Source organism: Tupaia chinensis, unplaced genomic scaffold (assembly GCF_000334495.1).
Source record: "Tupaia chinensis unplaced genomic scaffold, TupChi_1.0 Scaffold000161_4, whole genome shotgun sequence".
NCBI lineage: Eukaryota > Metazoa > Chordata > Mammalia > Scandentia > Tupaiidae > Tupaia > Tupaia belangeri.
This window is the reverse complement of record NW_006159635.1, coordinates 198813-212872: the sequence shown is the minus strand read 5'-3', so window position 1 is coordinate 212872 and position 14060 is coordinate 198813. Positions and strand designations below refer to the sequence as shown.

Below are 14060 nucleotides of genomic sequence, written 5' to 3'. Positions count from 1 at the left end.
GAGCCGAGCCGCCGGGTGCCGACCCGCCCAGGCCCCTCGGAGGGCTGCGGGCGCCCTGAACTGACGGGAAGAGGACGGTGCTTTCGGTAGTGCGGACTCGGGGCGCTGCGATGGTCGGGATCGAGTGGGGCACCCCACTGTGGGCTGCTGGAGAAAATCCCAGACGCCCAAACAAACAGGTTTCAGACGACGTATGCTTTTTAGGCCAAGTACGTCATGTCTTTTGCACTGGACATACTTCAAATGAAACGGCTATTCGCTGTTCATCTGAGATCACATTAGTCGGGCGCCCGCATTTTTATGTGGGAACCCTGCAGCCCTGCGGCGGGAAGCGAAGGTAAAGATTCCTGTTCAGTGGCCAAGGCTTTGCACCTGGGGACTGTGGCTTATCCGTGTTGCTGTGGCCTCTGGCTAGTCCCAGGACAGCGCTTCTGGCGCTTCAGTGCCTCGAACGCCCTGAGCTGCCCGCCCAGCCTGCAAGACCCCGGCCTACTGGTTCTGGACGTCCGCGAAGCTCCTGTCGCCATGCTCCATCCCTTAGCCTGGGCTTCTCCCTAACTACTGACCCGGGAGCTCCTGCCGGCTAGGCAGGACTCGGGGAACTCTCTCCAGGCTGGAGACCCCCTTCTGCAGGGGCTAGTCACGCGGTGTTAACTGCTTGACTGACAGATCCTGAGGCCCCGGTATCTTCCTGATACAGATCCCTGGGGTATACGGGATGTGCTGCGTGGCACCTGCTCTAGGAATGTAGCATGACTCACTGGTGCTGCTTCGGTGTTGAAGTGAGGGGTTGACTGTACACGTCCATCCTCCTCCCTGGTGGCCCTCTCCTTGATAGGGGAAAACTTACCAAGCTCCCCTAGAATTAGAAGGAGAAGGGTGCCTTTCACATCCTCGCTCTGTTGCAAGAGACAGGGTCCGGCCATGTTGCCAGGCTGGCCGCAGGATCATGGCCAGGATCATGGCCCAGTAGCTGGGGCTGCAGCTTGCCCACCTCCCGGGTTCAGAAACTCTCCTGTATTTGGCAGGGAAGAGGTGATATTTCAGAGTGCACCCCCTACGTCCTGTCAGTGCCCAGAGAGAGACTGTCAGGCTTCTCTTGGAGCTCCTGCTTCAGTAAATGCTGTGGTGGAGGGTTTGGGGATGAAGATTCAAGCCAGACTTTAAATGAAAATAATTTCTTTTCTTGGTGGATAAACTGAGTAGATTGCTGATTTTTTCGTCCAAAGCTCCTCTTTGGTCCAGGCCAGGACAACTAATCTTTTCTGGTTTAGGCTTCAGGAACTCAGCCTGCCTGCCTTTTTCTCTTTTTCTTTTTCATATATATATGATATATATTTAATATATCTTTCTTGAGGACCAGCAGGATGGTGGTTAGGGCACTGGACACTCCCACATGGCTGACCACGGTTCAAGTCCTGGACCTGGTGGCTTGCTTTCTCATTTTCCCTCTCTCTCTCTCTCTGGTCAAATTAAAATAAATGAATGAATAAATAAAATAAATAATCCTAAAAAAATTTTTTTTGAGAGGTTTTTGCTATAGGGCGCATACGCTCGCCAGACAGACTGAGAGAGACAGAGAGACAGAAAGCGAGAAATCACCCCCCAGGGGAGATGGCCACGCTGCAATCCCTTCTCCTCCATTCTCCTCTTGGGATCTTGGGCACACACGCACACGCACCTGGCGTGAGTTTAAGCCACCGGATCCGGGACTCAAACCGCGGTCGACTACGTGGGAGTCCAGCGACATAGCCATTATGCTAGCTGTTGGTCCCATCCTAAAATCTTTCATGACAGAGAGAGACAGGTACCCTTAACAGGGCCCCATCATGCCTGTAGGTTCCCTGCTTCAAAATGTGTTTGGAATTTTGGCATGTTTTAGTAAGTAAATGAAAAATCTTATTTTTCTTTTTAAGAATTATTTCATTTTATTTATTATTATTATTAATTGAATTTGCTATAGGGCATGTGTGTTCACCAGAGCGTGACAGAGAGAGAGGAAGTGAGAAAGCAAACAGTTCTGTCTGGGACTTGAACCACGGTTAGCCATGTGGGAGTCCAGTGCCTTAACCTCCATGCCACCTGCTGGCCCTGAAAAAACTCCATTTTCCAACCAATGATCAGGTCATGTGGCCAGTCACTAGGACAGAGTATTTAAAATATGATGGTCATAAATACCAGTGTAACGGTCTTTAAACCCAGTAGAGGATTTTCTCAGAGAATGAAGGGCCCTGGAAGGCAAGTTAGGTTAGGTCATTTGGTTTTGGTAAATACTTTGTGAACTGATATTTTGTACTGATAACAAGTAAAAGCTTTTTTTTTTTTAAAAGAATTATTTATTTATTATTAATATTATTTTTTCACATGAGTTTTGCCAGAGAAAGACAGAGAGAGGGAGAGTGAGAAAGCAAGCTGCCAGGTCCAGGACTCAAACCATGGCCAGCCATGTGGGAATTTCAGCACCTTAACCACCATGCCACCTGCTGGCCCAAAAGCGCCTTTTTTTTTTTTTTTTTCTATTTTGTAAGTTTGGATATATTTGTATTGGGTTGTTGGAAGAAATCATGACTTATCTTTCTATGCAAAAATATTTCGAGACTTTTCTGACAACCTAATATGTAAGGTTTTCTTCAGATGGAACTCGTGATGAATGATCTCTAACTGGTATGGCCCTTTTAATTCCCTTAGGATGGGGAGCAACACCTCGTCCTCCGTGGGGAAGTCAGCAAGTGCCCCTGCGACCCAGATCCAAGTGAGTGACGCAGGGAGGCAGAGCTTCCCTCTGGAAAACGAGTCGTGTGGGACACATCATTGTGCTCACTAGATCTCCAGACTTGACAAAGTTCTGCATGTGAATGACTAAACTCATTTGTTTATTATTTCACTAATCATTATTGTCATCTTTTTAAAAAATCGGTACAAGGCACATGTGCTTACCGGGGAGAGGAGAGAGAGAGAGAAAGAAAGTGAGAAAGCAAGCTGCCAGGTCCAGGGCTTGAACCATAGTTGGCCATGTGGACATCCAGTGGCCCAATCACTATACCTCCTGCTGGCCCCACTAATATTTATTTTTAAATCTGCTCTCAAAATCATCCATGTGACAAAGAAGTCCTTTTGGTAATAAAAATTCATGAGAATTAAAAAAATTTTTGCCAGAGGGCACTCTCGCTTGCCAGAAGAAAGAAAGAAAAATTAAGAAAGCATGCCCTTGGGTCCTGATCATGCAGCAATCCCTTCTTCATTTCTCGCTCCTTTTAGGATCTTGAGCACGCATGCACTTGTGCTTTGGTGTGTTTCCCAAGATACCAAGTCCGGGACTTGAACTGCATGGTTGGCTATGTGGGATCCAGCCACCTTAACCACCATGGCATGGGCTGGCCGTTTATTTATTTTTCTGTGTGTGTGAGAGAGAGAGAGAGAGAGAGAGTCACCCCTGGTAGGGACCTCACACCGCAGTCCAACCCCAGTCTCGGCCAGCCTAGACGGCAGGCCACGTGCCTGGTATGCTCAGGAAGTTCTAGGACACAAATCCAGGACTTTGCCCACGAGGTCCACTTGTGTTACTGCTGCACCACTTGCCCCTGAGGTTTATTTTTAATGGAGTCTTCGCTCCACAGTTCGTCTGAGACTGACCGTTCCTCTTCATCATGTGCACCTCCTGTCTGTGCCAGTCAGCCCGCTCTCAGCCACGGTTGCTATTTGAGTTTGGCCTCGGCCGTGTTGGGCAGCATCCTTCCCATAGGCCCTGCTGTGTGGTAGTTACTCCTCCATGAGCCTCTGGGGGTACTATTGCTGCTGCGTCACTTTCCTCTCTCTTCCAGTGGGAAGCTTACTTAATTCTGCCTCAGAAGACCTCTCTCCTGTATATGTTTTTCTTCCCTTGCAGTCTACACGATAACACCCATCTTTCTCTCTTTCTGTCACCACCCACCACCAGCATAACCAGAAAAATTTCCTCTTTTAATTGATTTCTAACTTAGAGCTGTTGATTGTAACAGTAATGCTGGAAACAAGTGAGAGGATTACCTCTTTTAAAAGAAAAATACAGCAGCATGAGATATCTAACAAAGATGAACCTGAGGGACCAGCAGTTAGCATAATGGCTATGTCACTGAACTCCCTTGTAGTCGACCGTGGTTTGCATCCTGGACCTTGTGGCTTAAAAGTCACACCGGGCACGTGTGCGTGTGTGCCCAAGATCCCAAGAGGAGAGTAGAGGAGAAGGGATTGCGGCGTGGCCATCCCCTCTCCCCCCTCTGGGGGCTGATTTCTCGCTTTCTGTCTCTCTCTCTCTCTGTCTGGCAAGCTCAAGCGCCCTATAGCAAAAACCTCCAAAAAAAAAAAAAAAAATAAATGATGAACCTGAGAAAAGGAGAGAAGAGGGCTCAGAAACCCTGACACCTGTCTTGAGTTTCAGGTCACCTTGGGATCTCTTCATCAGTGTTTCTGTCACACATCAGGATGCACATCTTAAACAATGGTCTCCATGTCCCTGTAACCCAAGGCAGCATGGTGGAGGGAAGGGTGCTGGCTTGTGTGTTCTGATGGGTGGCATCAAATCCCAGTGTTTTGAGCTCTCAGCCTGTTTTGTTATCTGTAAAATGGATTCATTAATACATCTCTGATCTGACTGGCTGTCCAGGAGGTAAATGTTTTATACCAAATACTTCTTTTTTTATGGAGAGGTTTTTGCTATAAGGTGCATGCACTCGCCCGAAAAAGAGACAGAGAGACAGAAAGCGAGAAATCACCCCCCAGAGAGGATGACCATGCCGCAATCCCTTCTCCTCCATTCTCCTCTTGGGACCTTGTGCACACACACATGCACCCAGTGTGAGTTTAAGCCACTGGGGCCAGGACTCGACTACATAGGAGTCCAGTGACATAGTAATTATGCCAACTGCTGGTCCTGCCAAATACTTCTTTAAGAAGTTCATGTAGATTATGTATTATGAAAAGATGCATGGGTTTCAAAAATCTTTTGCACCAAAATACACTTGTGCTTTAATTCTATTTTTTCATGGAGCCTTCGAAGTCTTCTCATATTATGAGTAAATAGAAGAGAAAGCATAAAAGTAAGCCAGCTTGCAGACAGCTAGGCTATAACTCAGGGCCCTTCTGACACCCAAGGGTGGGTCTAAGTTCTGAGGCACTTTGTCTGGGTCTGTTTTTTCAGTCTTCGTCTTGAAGGTGCTAATTAGGACCCACCACATGAGAACAACACAGGCAGATGCCTGGGTGCTGGACCCATCCACTCAAAATTTCTTTAGAGACCTGACTATATGCACTATTTAGAAAAAAGAAACAGGGCTAGCCTATGGCCTGGTGATTAAGGGCGGTTGATCTCACATGCCCAGCCGCCTGGTTTGAGTCCCCTGAAAAACACAGCAGCATGTGTGCATGCATACTGAGAATCCCAACAGCGGGGAGAGATGGAAGGGAAGGGATTGCAGGGTGCTGGGTCCTGTGAGGAGATGCTTTCTTTCTCTCCCATGTGCACACATACGTATGCCTTATGTCAAATTAAAGAAATCAAACAAACGAACTTCACAGGTTGGACAGATGCTAGCAGATCTCATGGTCGTGGTAAAGACTAGGAAAGTCATTTCCAAACCCGGCCAATATAAGAATCACCTGGGAAGGTTTTTAAAAATACAGTACAGTTCTAACCTCTGTCTCAAACCCATGGAATTGGCATTCGGGAAGTAGCTTTTTCAGAACCATCGGTGTATGAATACTTTATCAACACAGTAACAACAGCTTCTGCACTGTAAGGATGTATAGAAAGGACGGAGGTGGAGGGTCAGCTGTTTATACCTGGGTCAGTGAAATGTTATGTTTTAAAGAGAAATCAAGGGGCCAGCAGATGGCATAGTGGTTGCATTGCTAGTCTCCCACCTGAGTGACCGTGGTTCAAGTCCAGATCTGATGGCTTGAAATCATGCCAGGCACTTGTGCATGTGTGCCCAAGATCCCAGAGGAGAATGAAGAAGGGATTGTGGCATAGCCTTCCCCCTTGGGTGAATTCTCACTGTCCCTCTCACTATCTCTTTCTCTCCAGCAAGCACACACACCCTATATCAAAAATCTCTTTAAAGAAAGAAAGAAAGAAATCACTCGTCATTCTTTGGAAATTATGGACAGTAAGGAGAAAGCTCCGAACACCTACAGAGTATTCAGGAAGCAGATCAAGTGCCTGGACCATACCTCCAGCTTTGGTTAGGCCTAAATCCCAACTCTCCCACGTAGACTGTGACAAGTTCTTTATCTTCCTCCGCCTCGGCATCATCGTCTGCAAAGTGAAGATAATAACTGGCTGTATCTGGACTGTGGTAGGCTTAGGTGACCAGGGGAAGGGTCGGGTGGAGAACAGGGCCTGAGTCACGGAGTTTGCTGAAGAGGGCTGCTGTGATTGGATATTGTTATTACCCATGCTGGGTACCTTCTATTTCTTACATCTTTTTTCCTAATAAAATTCCCTTGAAACAAGATCTTCAACAGATGAGGAAAGAGATAATACTTAGTTTGAGCCCTGAATGGTGACACTCCAAAGTTTATACCCTTCCTGCTAACTTGTGATTTCTTTCAAAAAGGTAATATCTAGAATTAAAGTGATTTTTTTTTTTGCTTTATTTTAGGAAACCATTTCTGATAATTGTGTGGTGATTTTCTCAAAAACATCCTGCTCTTACTGTACAATGGCAAAAAAGCTTTTCCATGACATGAACATTAGCTGTAAAGTGGTGGAATTGGACATGCTGGAATATGGAAGCCAGTTTCAAGACGCCCTTTACAAGATGACTGGGGAAAGAACCGTGAGTGCATCCGCATCATAGGTGGTGACCCAGGTCACCTGGAACCCAGACCCTTGTCTTAGGAAAAGTGAACTACATGTATCTGTGGGTCTTACATCGATAAAGAAATGGCAGATAGGGCCAGCCAGCTGGCATGGGTCCCACATGGCCGACTGTACGGTTTGAGTCCTTGATGCAGTGGCCTGAAAACCAGGCTGGGTGCGTGTGCACGTGAATCCGAAAATCCTGAGGAAAATGGAGAAGGGATTCCTGCATGACCATCCTCCTTGAGGGCTTTCTCATTTGCTCTGTCTTTCTGGTGAGCACTCCCTGTAGCAAATTTAAAAATTAAAGTATAAAAAAAAGAAGAACTGGCAGATGAGACCAGGTGGTTGCATGGTGGTTGAGGCAGCTGTATCCCACCTGGCTGACTGCACATGCACAGTTCAAGTCCTGGGCCTGGAAGCTTGAAAAACACAGACATATGTGTGTGCACACCCAAAGTCCCTGGACTGTGATGTGACCATCCTCCCAGGAGGTCCTTTCTCACTTCCCCTCCGCATCTCTGGACAGCGCATGTGCCCTATTAGCAAGGGAAAAAAAAAAAAAGGCAGCTCTGGATTCTTAAAATATTAAATGGCAGAGTTAATTCATTGTCATTGTGTGTGTGAGTGTGAAGACAGGGTCTTGCCACTCCATGAGCCTCCTGTCTCAGCCACCCATCTGGGACTACAGTCATACCCCACCATGTTCTTGAGTCCTACTGTGGGGCCCAGGCCAGCCTTAAGCTCTTGATTCTTCTGCCTCACCCTTCCTGAGCCCCTGGGATCACAGAAGTATGCCACTGCGCAGCCTTTAGGTTGGACTGGGAACAGAACCAGGCCTCCCGTGTGATCCCAGTGCACAGAGCCCTAACAGCACACGCCGCTGTGGCTGGGCCTTGTGCCTTGTATTTGTTTCAAGTTTCTGTCATCAGAAAGAGAAATAGGTACCCATGACATGGTCTCTCCATGCCATGGGCTGGGCCCCCCCCCCCCTTTTTTTTTGCCCCCCCCCAGCCCCCCTGCCAGCCAGTGTCACAGGTGCATGTGGGCACCGCTGGCGTGTTCAAGTCGCCTGGGGATCTGAACGTGAACCTCCTGTGTGGCGCCGGTGTCGCACAGCAGCAAGCTATCAGTTGTGCCACCATGGCTGGGTCTCGTGTGTCTGTGTGTCTGTGTCCGCACACATCGGTGGACTGGTAGGTAGGGGAATGGGCTGTGGTCAGCATTTGTCTGTTTTGTTTTGTTTTTTTTTTTTTTAGAGAGAGATTTCTGCTATAGGGCACATATGCTCACTGGAGACACAGAAAGAGACAGAAAGTGAGAATTCACCCCCCAGAGGGAACGGCCACACCACAACCCCTTCTTCTCGTCTCCTCATGGGATTTTGGGCTTGCATGCACATGAACCCAGCATGAGATTTAAGCCACCAGGTCTGGGACTCAAACCACAGTAGACTACATGGGAGTCCCATGATGTAACCATTATGCCATCTGCAAGTCTCTATCTGTGGATTTCTAAGGTCCTCTTAGAACTCTTCGCAGAGTAGTCTCCTCCTACCCTTTACTTGGGCAGTCCAGACTGGGGTCTGTCTCAATCACGATGCTAATAGGAATATAGTGCTCCAAGTTTATATGCAATGTTGTCACTTTCCTTCCTTTTTTAAAAAAATTTACTTACTTAAATTTGACTAGAGAGGGACAGAGAGAGAGAAAGCAAGCTGCCAAGTTCGGGACTCGAACCACAGTTGGTCACGTGGAAGTCCAGCACCCTTACCTACCACACCACCTGTCGGCCCCACTTTCCTTCCTGTTTCTAAGTGCCCTGGAGAAGCTGCCTAGCGCACTCCTCCCCTACCAAAATGATGCACTTAAACCGTGGTCCAAATTAGAGCCTGCCTTACTTTCACCTTTTACATGCCTCAGTGATCAGGAGGAAGGCTTCAGAATCAGACAGTCCTGGTTGAATCCCAGCTCTTGTTCACTGTCATCATGATGTCACACACCTTCCTGTGTCTCGTCTTTCTCCAAAATACGGCTGAAAATAGCCACTTCAAGGGTTGTAAGATTTTTTAAAAAGCTGATAGAGTGCTTACCAGAGAGACAGGATGAGAGAGGAAACACCTCCAGTGGGTTGTGGTTATGTCACAAGCCCCTTTTCTCCATTCCTGTCAGGATTTATGGTACACGTGTGCATTCACTGTGCATTTTCTTTTCCAGACTACTGAGGCCAGGATTTGAACTGCTTGTGGCCATGTGGGATTTGATCCTTAACTGCTCAGCTATGGCACTGGCCCACACATTAAGATTTAGAAATAATTTGGGACCAGCAGGTGGTGTGGTAGTTGGGAGTGCTGAACTCCACATGGCCAACCATGGTTCAAGTCCCTGACCTGGCGACTTGCTTTCTCACTTTCCCTTTCTCTCTCAATATCTCTCTCTGGTGAGCCCACATTCTTTCCCTCTGGTCAAATTAAAATAAATAAATAACGTTAAATAAGGTAATTCCATAAAAAAAAAAGATTTAGAGATTAATTTGTTAAAGAGCTTAGTATGTGTGTGCTTCATAAAAAATACCCAGAGTTAGTGTCTATTATGTGAAATGATCATGCACTTCTTCCACTAGGGTGAGACCTAATCTGTCTTTGCTTTGTCCAACAGGTTCCAAGAATTTTTGTCAATGGAACTTTTATTGGAGGTGCAACTGACACTCATAGGCTTCACAAAGAAGGGAAATTGCTTCCGCTCGTTCATCAGTGTTATTTAAAAAAAAGCAAGAGGAAAGACTTTCAGTGATGTAGGCACTTGTGACTTTGTTAGTAAAGTGTCAGTTAAAGTGATAATGCCTGATAATACCTGTTAAATGTTTGAGGGTGTTTTAAATACGTGAATCAGCTTCACAAAGAAGCTGTACAAAGAATGAACAATAAATTGCAGTGGAAACCTCATCTTCCTACTAATTCTTTGGGCAAAAGTTAAGGGAATGGTATTTTAAACTGAAGGGGGTTTAAAAAAATTAAACAGGAATAGAACTGTATTAAAGATAAGACTCTTACTGGGAATTTATACATTTTACAACTGAGAGCTAGCTACAAGGTAAACATTTGGAATTCTTTATTCCCTACTATGCTTAGGAGGTACCTCCTCATTTTCTATAGCTTCTGGTAGTAAGGACTGATGTGTGGTGTCTCACTAAAATTGAAGATGGGACTGGCAGGTGGCATGGTGGTTAAAGAAGCTAGGCTCCCATATGGCTGACCACAGTTCAAGTCTCGGACTTGGTGGTTTGCTTTCTCACTTTCTCTTTCTTTGGTCAAACTGAAAAATAATAATAAATAATTCTACAAAAAAACAAAAACAAAAAACAAACCTCTGTCTTTGGGAGCTGAAAGGTGGCATGGTGGTTAAGGAGTTAAATTCTCACATAGGTAACCACAGCTCCAGTCCTGGACATGGTGGCTTGCTATCTCACTTTTCCTCTCTCAGCCTCTCTATCAAATTAAACAAACAAATAAAAACAATAATACTAAATAAAATGGAATGAGTGATTTTTTTTTTTTTGACGTTTTTGCTATAGGGTGCGTGCGCTCCCCAGCCAGACAGAAAGCAAGAACTCACCCCCCAAGGGGGATAGCCACGCCGCAATCCCTTCTCCTCCATTCTCCTCTCGGGATCTTGGGCATGCATGCACACACACCCAGCGTGAGTTTTAAGCCACCGGGTCTGGGATGCGAACCATAGTTGACACATGGGAGTCCAGCGATTTTGCTATTACGCTAATTGCTGGTCTCAGCAAAGAGGTATTTTTGACTGGTCCTTCCTGAACTGGTAAGATAGGAGAGTGAGGGGTGAGTGGTGGTTGGTTCTTGATTACATTCATATTTTAGAGTAATTCAGTATTAAGTAATTCAATATTATCAGTCTAGTAAAGTTAATATGACATCTGATTATTGTTTGTGCCCTTTTTTTTTTAATCAGAAGGCACATGCACTCATCAGAGAGCATGTGGGCAACTCTCAGAGAGGCAATGTTCACACTGCGCTCCTTCCCCTCCACTTCTACTTCCCATGAGGATTTGGGGCACATGCTCCCAGCTCTTTTTGCAAGCCACTGGAGCTAGGATTCAAACTGTGGTTGGCCCTGTGGGATCTAGCTCTCTAGGAAAGCACTTAACTGCTATACCACAGCCCGGCTCAAGGATGTAAGTTTTTATAAGGCACATGTATTATAACCTTAAAATCCCTATTTCTTGAAAGAAAATGAAAAGACAAGCATTTGATGTACAGAGTTTATTTGGCGCACCCATCAAATTCTACCATAATAAATGGAACAGAACCAGATCGCTTGGTGGCCACCTGCACTCCATGTCTAAGATGATTACCCAGCAGCATATTCTTGCAAGGCTGGAAAGGACAGAAAGTCAAGACTTCACAGTATCGGTGAAAACTGCTTTATCAAGAAATAAAGTTAATACATTAGTATATTCACCCATTCCCTATCAGAAAACAGCAAAGTTACATTGTTAGGTGGATTATTTACAGTGAAAATCTGGAAGACTTGACAAAACATCGGTTTATCAACAGACCTAAGAGATTCCCCCACCCCCACCCTCCCTTCAGGGTCCTTTCCTTGGAAATAAAGTAAACTTGTTATCAATCAAACTTTATATACCTTTAAGCACCAGCTTGACAACTTAAAGTTTTCTTTCAGTTTTATAAAATATTCCTGCTTCAAAAGGCAAAGTGAATGTAAAAATGTGAATAATTAAATCGCTGGCCTGAAGACTTCTTATTGCAGTAGTCTCAAGGTTTCACTGTATTCACTTTGCATGTGTGTGCCTATGGGCTAGAAACTGTATATGCCCCTTGTCTTGAAAAATTCCCTTAAAAACAAATCAGTTTTGGAACTGTACAACTATATTTTTTATTCATAGCAGTAAATATGCAACCTGGTCCTTGGAGGTCACGTTATAATCATAAAGTCCAGCTTCTTGGATACTTTGTTATATAAAACAAGGAAAAAAAAAAAAAACCCTTAAACTACCACAAAGTATTACTGATGTCAACAGTCATGTCTGAATAGCATATCAGTGTGCCCAGATTATTCTGTTAATGGGTGTTAATCTACTAATGCACAATTAAGTTTTAAAACTTAATAGCTAAATTTCCATTCATTATGCAAAATTAAAAGCTCTACAAGACCCTTTGAGTTCTGTACTTCAGAAACATTAGAACACTATTAAGGCCTTATTTAATAAACAGATTCCAGGGAAAGGAAGTCGTATGCCTATAGTGGAGAGCTAGTCATATTTTAAGGCAGTCAAAGGTTCACTTTTTTACTTTAAGGCTCTTGCATATTTAAGTTTATTCTAGGCAGACATTATTCTGTATAAATATTCACCAAATGGTCAGTTAGGGAAATTGAATTCTTTACATAAAGTAAATGCAACATTTAGAACTGGATTATAATAATCCATTTTTAAAAACTCGATTCCATTTTTCTCATCCCTGTAGGTAATTTCTTCATTATCAGAAGCTGGCAATAAAAGGAAGAAAATGTAACTTGAGTACTTTTCAAGTTATGGCCAGTCACACCATACTAAATTTATGTAGTCCACAGTGCAGGAAAACATTTTTCTTGGTTATTTTCCACTAATTTTGTATTTTTATTTGGTGACATATGGATTCTAATCAGTTTATATTACACATAAAGCCTAACAAGGAACTTCGACAGACGCTTCAGCACATGTTTTCATATAATCTTTTGCCAATTATTTGTGGTGAAGATACACATAAAACGGCAAGGTTTTAATCTCATTCACTGCTCTTGACAAAGTGATAAGTGAAACCAGCAGAAATGTAGCCAATTTTCTGTTTCCTTTGTTCAAGCACAGATTCTGATAAATTCTAAAAGTGCACAAATTTAAAACATTTTAAAGTTAAAAATTAGTATTACTCATGTTCATAAAGTGAATATGCATGGCAGGGCTAAACAGAAGCAAAAGGAAAAATCTCTTTAGGATCAGAAACAGCTTTTGCATATTTTTATCATATTTACAAATCTATCGTCATTGAAAATAATCACTGAATTTTGTAAAATATTCTCTTCTAGTTTATGGTGCTTTCTACCACTTCCCACTATAACTTGGTATTTTCAGGGTTTAGGAAAATGTGCTATTTATTATACTTTTATTCAAAAGTATGCTTAACTACATCTGTTTTTTTACATTAAAAATATTACCTATAATTAACTTTTAATTAACTTCATAATTTTTCAAAAAAGCAAAAATTTACCAATTAAAAAAATACTGAGTGTGTTATCTACAGAACTTTTTATAGTACAAACCATGTATGTGTGTGTATATATAGATTATTTATATATATACACACACACACATACACGCTCAGTGGAATATTTAGTAAACCCAAGATTGATATTGGTCTTTATAATTATGGAAATACAATTCCATTTTTCTAAAAGAATATTCCGTTAATCACTTTTTCTTTTCAATACAGCTAGGTATACCTATAATCGCAAAGACTGAATCTTACTGATCTCACTGAAAGGCCACAAAATTTCTGCAAACATCTAATATAAAAGGTATATAGTATAAGTTGATTTGGGGAGAGGAGTTATCAATCCACTTATTGTTCCAAGAGACCTGCCGCTTACTAATTTGAAACAATATGATCCTGACTCTGCATGAAACAGAAAACAATCTGTAAGAGATTAATCCCAAACCTAATTGTGGGGTGACCTTCCTTCTATTACTCAGGTAGAACAGGACAAGAAAAAGGATTAGGGCCAGCTGGTGGTCCACTGGTTAAGGCAGCAGGATCCCAGTTGGCTGAACACACGGTTCAAGTCCTGGACCCTGTGGCTTGAAACACACTTCAGGTATGCTCAATATCCCAAAAGGTAGGAGAAATGGAGAAAGGTCTGTGGTCACTATTCCCCACGGAGGGATGCTTTCTCACTTTCTCTCTCTCTCTCACATGCTCTTCAGTGGGCACATGTGCTCTCTGGCATTATTTGAAAAAAGAAAGGACAAAAATGGCAGCAGAAAAGGAATTCTAAAAGAAAAAAGATTTAAAAAGTATCTTCTAACAAGAGATTAGGGAGCAGATTATAGGTAAATGCTAAATAAAATCCATATAGTAAATTCACTTAATTTTTATCTTAACCTATTTTTTTAACTATGATTTTTTAAAAAGTTATTGTTATTT

The 14060-nt window shown here is 43.5% G+C and overlaps 1 protein-coding gene across 2 annotated transcripts in view; it reads left to right on the top strand.

Moving 5' to 3' along the window:
* GLRX2 (glutaredoxin 2) overlaps positions 1-9782 on the top strand; it is an 11062-nt gene extending 1280 nt beyond the window's left edge. Inside the window, exons 1-4 of one of the 2 annotated variants that reach the window (XM_006146026.3) lie at positions 319-337; positions 2689-2752; positions 6639-6815; positions 9496-9782. In XM_006146026.3, the coding sequence (XP_006146088.2) occupies positions 2690-2752; positions 6639-6815; positions 9496-9630 (375 nt within the window). In that variant the 5' untranslated portion in view covers positions 319-337; position 2689 and the 3' untranslated portion in view covers positions 9631-9782. Of the gene's footprint in view, positions 1-318; positions 338-2688; positions 2753-6638; positions 6816-9495 lie in introns of those variants that run through there. The other variant, XM_014586844.1, reaches the window with a different exon arrangement.
* The last annotated feature ends 4278 nt before the right edge of the window (positions 9783-14060 follow it).